The sequence below is a fragment of the Gavialis gangeticus genome, unplaced genomic scaffold (assembly GCF_001723915.1).
Source record: "Gavialis gangeticus isolate Ggan-Ray unplaced genomic scaffold, GavGan_comp1, whole genome shotgun sequence".
In the NCBI taxonomy this organism is placed as follows: Eukaryota; Metazoa; Chordata; order Crocodylia; family Gavialidae; genus Gavialis; species Gavialis gangeticus.
Window position 1 is genome coordinate 28,858,631 of NW_017729031.1, and position 8,902 is coordinate 28,867,532.

The following is an 8,902-nucleotide window of genomic DNA, read 5'->3' on the forward strand; positions in this document are numbered from 1 at the left end:
GGGGGGGGGTTGAGGTTTTTTTTGTTTTTGTTTTTTAAATCAAAAAATGAGTGAAAACTGAGAGCTGGCATCTTGAGGGGTGACTTGAATCTAAAAAGGTTGAGAACCATTGCACTAGATTACCATTTTACCAGTGTGGTCATTATGATCATTCAGATAGTCTTCTGTGATCTTGCTTTTGGTCACTAGTGATAATGTGTCCTGTTTTTCTAACTCCGTAGATTGAAAGGATACAAAATCCATACTACTGGAAGGCCTACCAGATAAAAAAGGAGGAGATGAATACCAAAAATGGCAACACGAATAATGAAAGACTTCTGTTTCATGGAACAACGAGTAACTCGCTCACCGCAATTAATTTCAAAGGATTTAATCGCAGTTATGCTGGAATGAATGGTAATGTGTTGAGAGCTACTTGTTTTGAACAGGCATGGGGTGTATCTGTCTCTATATCTGTATACTGTATACTTGTGCCTTGCGTGATTTATTGGCTCCTTTCTGTCTGAACGTTATTCTGTAGGTGCTGCAGGTGTTCTTGGTTCCAGTCACAGTTGAAGTTTTTTAAGTAATGGCACTTAGCCATTTCATAGCTCCTTTCATTAAAGCAACATACCCCAAAATGTGTGGCCCACTCCCTGAGGAGGGGGTGGAAAAGGTTTCTAGGGGAGGGTGCAGCAGATGAAAATAGCAAGGGGAATGGGCAGTAGCGGAGGAGAGATTCGGCAGCAGCTGGGGAATTGCTGGTAACTGGCAGCTTAAGTTGAGGAGCATGTATAAACACCCAAAGGTAAGGAACCACTGCACTAGAAGATTTTAAAGAACTTGAACGTGGCATAAAGTAAGAAAGTACCGTATTTTGTCACCTGCAACACAGCCTGGAGTAAGATGCAGACCTTGTTTTTGAAAAGTGGAATGAAGAAGAGATCTTTCCTTGTAGCAAGTAGCTGAGTGGCAGCAGCTAGAGAGCCAGGCTTGCTGATTGTTCTGCTTCCTGTGGATCCCGTGTGCTTTCCCTTTCACCTGGCAGAGGCTTATATTGAAAAAGGCTGTTACTGTATTTCCTCACTTATAATGCACAACCCAATTTCCAGCAGCTAGTTGGGTGGGGAAGGGTTTCTTCTGTGTTAGAAAATACTGTACTGCTCTTTCATAGAAAGCAAACAGAGGCTTGCCGGTGAGCCAGCAGAAGAACTGAAAGTGGAACCTGGGTGTTTAGACTCCCAGGTCCCTGTTTTGGCCACACTACCATGTCAGTTTATGCATCTCTGCACTTCAGGGTCAAGAATAAACTTAGACGGTGACATACTGATTCATTATCAGACTTTGCTGTGGATAAGGATAACTTTCAGCTGCTTGAAAAGAAGAGAAGGAGTTTGTGCTTCAGCTGTCATGGTGTAACTGTTAGGTCTGCCTGCTTCTGGCAGTGTAAGGATGTGGACAGATATAATACTTACAACATTTGTAAGTTAACTTTAAGCTCCAAGAGTCTAGCTGTTGATGCCATGTAAGAATGGTTTTAATCTCCTGGAATGTTTTCATAGTTTCTAGGGTTGGAAGGGACCTGAGAAGATCATCTAGTCCGACCCCCTGCCATGGCAGGAAAGAGTACTGGGGTCAAATGACCCCAGCAAGGTGTTCGTCTAACCTCCTCTTAAACCCCCAGGGTAGGAGCCTGCACCACCTCTCTTGGAAGTTGGTTCCAGACCCTAGCCGCCATGAAATAGCGCCTCCTGATGTCCAACCTAAACCTACCCTCTGCCAGCTTGTGACTCTTATTCCTGGTCACTCCTGGCTGTGCTCGGGGGAACAGTGACTCCCCCAATGCCTGCTGATCTTCCCTGACTAGTTTATAACAGGCCACGAGATCCCCCCTCCTCCTCCTTCCCTTTTGGAGGCTGAACAGGTTCAGGTCCCGTAGCCTCTCCTCATAGGGCCTGCCCTGCTGTCCCCTGATCATGCGAGTGGCCCTCCTCTGGACCCTCTCCATGCTGTCCACATCCCTCTTGAAGTGCGGCGCCCAGAACTGGATGCAGTACTCCAACTGTGGCCTGACCAGTGCCGCATAAAGGGGGAGGATCACCTCTCTGGACCTGCTCGAGATGCATCTGTGGATGCATGACAAGGTACGGTTGGCCTTCCTAACTGCCTCCCCACACTGCTGACCCATGTTCATCTTGGAGTCAATGATGACTCCAAGATCCTTTTCCACCTCCATGCTGACAAGAGGGGAGTTCCCCAACCTGTAGGTATGGTGCCGGTTGTTCCTCCCCAGGTGCATCACCTTGCGCTTGTCTGTGTTGAAACCCATCCTATTCTCATCCGCCCACCCTTCTAACCTGTCTAGGTCAGATTGTAGCCTGTTGCTTCCTTCTAGTGTTCCTTCTAGTTTTCCCTGCGCTGGGGTTGAAAAACCGAGATCTTGTGGGGTGGGCAGGGGGGATGCAGAGAAGTAGAGCATCCAGTGCCTAGGCCACCACAAGTAAGGGGTCACATAGCACTTTTCAGCACTTGATAACTCTTCCACCCCTCCTCCTACCTTAAATTAGCCTGGAAGCCCTGGAGCATAGGGTTGTAGCAGGGAGCTGAAATTTGACAAGCTCCTTTCCAGCAGGAGGGTTGAAAACCTGCAGACATTTTTATGAGAAGTCCGCAAAGCACTTGGCACCCTGGTCACCACAAATTAGGGAGCCACACAGCACTCCCAGCACCTGGCAACCCCTCTGCTCCCACCCCTGCCCCAGATCCCACTGAGTGGAGTCCATTTCCCATCTTGGGGTCCAGGCTGTTCCCAACCTCCACTTGTGTATCCTCAGTTGGGGTGTCCCCACATAGATCTTTGTAAAGTGGAGTTATGTTCTTCATTAAACTCAGTCAGTCCACTTTGAGAAGTGGGAGCAAATATTGCAGTTTTAGGCCATGATGTCTTCCTTTTTCTTGGTGACTGGCTAGTCCAGGTCTTCATCCCTTGTCCTAATGGAATCCTAGGGAAATTCTGGGCACTGATCTGGATACTCTGCAACTCCCTGGCGATGGCTTGGCAGCAGCATGATCTGTAAGAGGTGACATGTTGTGCTTGGAACTCTTAGCAGTGTGCATGTGGACACTTCTGTCCAGGGACAAACATGAACCAGTTCCCAATCAATGACATTCCTGGAACAGGCTAGGTGTTATGTCTGCTTGCACCCCAAGTCAGCTACAATGGTGTATCACTGGAACGCTGAATGAAACAGGGTTCAAGTTAAAGCAGTTTTGTCATGTCCATACCCTTGTATCAGCATGCAGGTGTAGCAGCTCCACTGTCAGGTTGTACTGGTATAATTCCAGACCAATACACTGGCTACCTCTGGGACCACACTTGCATCGGATATGGGTCATGCGAGGAAATTAAAGCAATCACTTAAGTCCATGCCCTCTTCCCCTTTAACACAGATAATAGTTTCATGGCTCATAATTTAGCTTCTCACACTGCTGATCTCTCTGTGCTCCACAGGTAATAATGACCCTTCTCCTTTTTGAACCATCCTACTGTTATATTAGTTTGATCTGTTTCAACTATCCTTTGCTTGTTCTGTAGCCACTTCTGGTAACTCCTTGTGCTTGCTACCATCTTCCCCTTCCCCTTCCTTTTACGTAATGGAGTTAAAAATCCTTGTTTTACCTAGTTGTGAAAGAGGTAAACGGCAGGAGCTGCCTGCTAAACTCTCCAAATCTAGTGTATTGGGTTCAGTGTAATCTTTGCTGTTCTCTCTGGCTAACCCTTCTACTTTGACTTCTTGTCTCCTCATGGTGTCTAGGACTACTTAAATCTCCTCCCAGTCTCTGCCCAATACGAACGGGTAAGGTAGGTCATTGGCTAGACCTACTGGCATCTCACTATCACACTAGTGTTTAGCTTTAGCCTATATCTGCTCTCCTTTGGGGGCATAAAATAATATTCTGCAAGAAAAGCTTATCTAACATCTTTCCCAAGTAGATAATTGGCCTGATTAAGGTATTGCCAAACAAACCCTCCTTCCAGTATTTCTAATGCATTTATCACACTTTAGGAAGCTTCAAGGAGTCGAGTTGTACTTGCTCTTAAAGTAACCCTAGGACTGTAGCTGTTATTTCTAGTGTTCGATTTTAAAGGGGCTAATTGAAAGCATCAAGAGCAGTTGTTGAAAAGATACCTATAAGATTTGTTAAGTTAACTCTTTGACTTTACAAAGGAGAATCATGGAGCATCACCTGATTTTTTTTAAAACTCAAAGCCCACAACCAATCAGAATGTTTTTAACACTATGGATTCCTATTTGAAATCTCTGGATTTATCATGTGAATCAACTTATGGTACCCTGATTTGAGAATCACTGCCTTAGTTGAAGCATTTTTACTTTTCATTAACTTCAAGGCTTCTATTTCTGTTTTTAACTCAAACTACAAATTGGAATTTCCCCCTCTTCTTCTAATTTTTCTTCATTTGAAGGTTGACTTGCTAGGTTTCAATAACTCTTTTCAATTTTTTTTTTCTGGGCAATGCAGTTGATATTACTTGAATGCAAAAGCATTGGTCCTCTATTCTGAGCAAGCGGAGGTGGGGTGAATAATTCTATAACTTTGTTGGTATCTTAGACAGAGTAATAGTTTTCTGATGAAATGGCCACAAGGATCTAATAATTTATAATTAATAATGATCTCTTTGGGGCATATTTATACCCATCTCTGCTGATGAGTTACTGTTTGTTTCAGCCATTTTCTCCAGAGATCTGAGAGAGAATGGATTGCAGAATAAGAAGTAGTGCCACTACTATTCTAACCTTGGTAACAGAATAATTATAAACTATAAACTGATGCAGAGTAGGCCACCCAGAGGCAAACAGGCAAAATATCTTTCAGCAGCTGCTCCACTGTGGGAGAGAAACCTGCTAAGTCATAACTTGGTTCAATATTCTGCTTGATATTGATAAAAAGTTTTCATTAGCAACCTGGAATACAACTAATGCCCTCATTCCAGTCTATAATACTCATTCTTATTGCTGATGAGGTTGGGCAGAGGCTGCAGGCATTTGGGTATATGGAAAAGTGAAAGAGATGATGATTGCACATGAAAAAATCTTCAAACCTTTGTGTTTCTGATCACAGCTGCAAACTTTGGTAACGGAACCTACTTCGCTGTCCATGCCAGTTATTCGGCCCATGACACCTACTCTAAACCAGATGCAAATGGGAAAAAGTATATGTACCTGGCTCAAGTCCTCGTCGGAGCGTATTGCAACGGGAGAAAAGGAGATATCACTCCACCAGCAAAAAATCCCACCGATCCTACAGATCTGTATGACAGTTTGACAGATAACGTGAATCAGCCATCCATGTTCATCATATTTAATGATATTCAAGCTTATCCAGAATATCTCATTACTTTCACCAGATAAATGTTCTTGGCACACAAGAAGAGGGGAGGGCGGGATGTGAAGCTTCTTTATTTGGTAAGAGTACCTCAAAAACTATTGGCTGATAACAAATGTGCAATGATGGACAGTATAAGAATTGAACATCATGACTTGAAATGTTTTACATTACATTTGAACATCCGTTGCTTAAGCAAAACTTTTTATACTAGCCAACAAAAGGACTACTTAAAAATGTCAGCCTCTGTAAACTGGTAACACGGGTACCCCGCATGAAGTTTTAAGTTCAATGTCAGATAAAAACTCTTCAGTTAGATTGCATGATGGAAAGCTTTCCACTGTTCCCAGTCAAATGTTAACTGTTAGCCTTTCGTATGTGGAATTATGAACATGCAGAGCTGATAACTCTACAAGGCTGCTACTAAATTGCCAAGCTTTTACAGTAGAGTTTGATATTAGTATAAATCATAGAACAACTATGCCTATTAATCAAGCCTTTAAATGAGCAAATGTCCAAAACAGTTTTTATTTCTAATTGGATTTTCTATCTGTATCTCTAATGATGATGGCAAAATGTTGCACTTTTGGTTTTTTGTAATAAATGGCTGCTGTACATTGCATTTTTGTTAGCTTTTTGTTCAGATGTAGCTGGCATTTCTTTTTATACTCTTTATCACATTTCAAAATTTGTCCATACATTTTCAAATCTGTAAAGTCTCAAATCAAGTTTTGCTTTTAAAAGCATTTTCATCATGGGACTGTCCCATATTGCACTGATTACTTCTTAAAACAAAATGACACTGGAACTTTACATAACAAGAGTCACATATCCACATACTTCCATTCATCCACAGTGAAGAGCAGAAACGCTTAACTAACACGCAGTAGTCTTTTTTTAATTTGTAGAATTGAGCCCTTTGTGTAATTTTTAATGCACCTTTTTTCATAAGCTATTACAGAAGCAACACTTATTCCAAAATGGAAGAGTTATAGCTATAGCGAGAATATTTTTTCCAGAGCTACACCACTATCTTGCAGATATTGAGGAGTTTTGATTCAGTGCAGCTACGCCAGTGCACCAGGTTGACACAGGTAAGTCATACTGCCACCTACCCAATCCATACCACCGTAGTGAATCTACACTGCAAAACTCTCCACAGCAAAGTCCTTAGGAAGTCCTGTACCACTGCTAAAGGTAAACACTCCCACTCTTTTTTTTTCCCCACACTGAAATATCGGTTTGCTGCTGTTTCTTTTTTAAGAGTTTGTGTGACCTTACAGGCAGTAGGAGGAAGTGAGCATGGAATGAAACTATTGCAGGGAGAGGTCAACTTGATACAGAAAGGAAACTGCTCAGCTCTCAGTCCCACTTCGGACATAACACGCTAGCTGACTCTCAGTACTTTTTAGGGCATTGATGCACGTACCTCTGTCTGCTCTAATGTGCCAGATATCCAGCGCGTTGGAGCAAACTCGATTAATAGTCTGTGGAGCACGGAAGCTGATGCACCCAGCTTGGCATCGCATGCATTTGTATAAACAGTGAAATGTGTGTCAGCACGCGGAAAATGGCAGCTGTGCGCTTTTGAACTAAAACATCTTCGATGTATTTTAGTTCAAAAGCATGCTGCTGCCATTTTCTCAGCACTCATGCGCATTTCACCACTTATACAAGTGCATGTGCCATAGCACGGGGCACTTGTAAAAGCGTCCAGTGCTGCAGCACATGCCTGTGTACAAATGCCCGTAGTTATTAAGGCACTCGCCTGGTGAAACAAACCAGGCCTCATTATTGTGGTTGACTTGAAAGGAGCTGCTGTTTTTGCTACTTGCACAATCTGTGTCCAGTCAATAAGTAAATTGCTTTCACAAGCTATTATTAGGCATTGGGATCACCCAGCCACTGACTCCCCTCTGTCAGGATGAAAACAAACAGTAAAGTGCTCACCTGTGCAAAGTTAGCAAAGAGGCATAGCTCTGCCTGACTTGTCCTTCTGTTTGCTAACTTTGCACAGGTGAGCACTTTGTTGTATAAACATAATAGAAAATAGGCATAGCTCTGCCTGACTTGTCCTTCTATTTTCTATCACATTCTATTTTCAGTGAAGTGCTGTATCCTCGCATATTACCAATTGAATCAGTATTGGCCAGTGTGGCTCATTAATAATTGACCATCGGTATTGGTCCAAAAAATATCAGTGCACCCCTAGCATTTCCCATGTTTATGGGCTTTGCTGGTTGCTCCTGTCCCCTCACCCCCAATTTTTTTCTGCTGTGTGTCAGGATGCTGTTAAACTTCCCCAGGGGCACTGGGTGTTGGCTATAGCTAAGGCTGGGGACTTCAACAGGTTTACCGATTGTCCTGCTAAGAGTGAAGCCTAGCAGAGGGTTCCTGGCTAGAGGGTCTTGCCCTCTGCTCAGGGTCAAACCAGTGGCCATATTTGGGGTCAGGTCTGACCCCATGATCAGATTGGTATGGACTGTGAGGGGTTTTGCAAGGGATGTGGCCCTCCTACCTGGGACCTCTCGAGAGTAAATTGACAACATTTCATAGAAGCCGGGCATGGGCTGCTATGGTTCCTCTGCTTTACCTGTGGCAGATTAGGGCATTAGGCCTGTGTTTGTATTGAGGTTGAGGGTAGTCTTTTATGTAAAGGTTAGGCTACGGTTGTATGGGATGGTCTGGATGGGGATGATTTGGGAGGCTGAGATGCAGATTGGTTCCATAACAGTGCTGCTAGTAACTGGAGACATCACCAAGGAAAATACAGATGCTATCATAAACGCATCCAGGGGAACATTCAGTGCCAAATGAGGTATGTTATTACATATTGTGGATTGCAATTTAGTGATTCGTTGCAACAAGCAGCAGTGAAAAGGGGAGAAATATCTTTATGTGAAACCTTTATAAAGTATTTTCTCAACCTGGAGAGAGAGAGAGTGATAAAGCTCTGCACTTTGGGTAACTTTACATTTATAGCCCAACGTACTTGTCATTTCATTGCTGGACTTTGAATTAGCAGGGCTCAGCATCTTGGAGATTTTTGACCTGGTGGGAGTTTTGGTTATTGAAGGAATCTAAATTCTAGCCCTTGCTGCTTGAAAACAGGGCAAAGTGTATGATAACTTATAGTTTCATAGTTTCTAGGGTCGGAAGGGACCTGAGCAGATCATTGAGTCCGACCTCCTGCCATGGCAGGAAAGAGTACTGGTGTCAAACGACCCCAGCAAGGTGTACATCTAGCCACCTCTTAAAGACCCCCAGGGTAGGAGCCAGCACCATTTTGCTTGGAAGTTGATTCCAGATCCTAGACGCCCTGACGGTGAAGTAGCGCTCCCTGATGTCTAGCCTAAATCTACCCTCTGCTAGCTTGTGACCGTTATTCCTGGTCACTCCTGGTCCTGCTTGGGGGAACGGCCTCTCCCAATGCCTGCTGGTCCCCTCTGACTAGTTTGTAACAGGCCACTAGATCCCCCCCCCCTCCTTCTCTTGTGGAGGCTGAACAGGTTCAGGC

The 8,902-nt window shown here is 43.8% G+C and overlaps 1 protein-coding gene across 2 annotated transcripts in view; it reads left to right on the forward strand.

The window, feature by feature from the left end:
* LOC109301393 (poly [ADP-ribose] polymerase 14-like) overlaps positions 1–6,007 on the forward strand; it is a 52,534-nt gene extending 46,527 nt beyond the window's left edge. For both annotated transcript variants that reach the window (XM_019522548.1, XM_019522547.1), the window contains exons 18-19: positions 222–396; positions 5,122–6,007. In XM_019522548.1, coding sequence (XP_019378093.1) covers positions 222–396; positions 5,122–5,411 — 465 coding nt within the window. In that variant the 3' untranslated portion in view covers positions 5,412–6,007. The remainder of the gene's footprint in view (positions 1–221; positions 397–5,121) is intronic.
* The last annotated feature ends 2,895 nt before the right edge of the window (positions 6,008–8,902 follow it).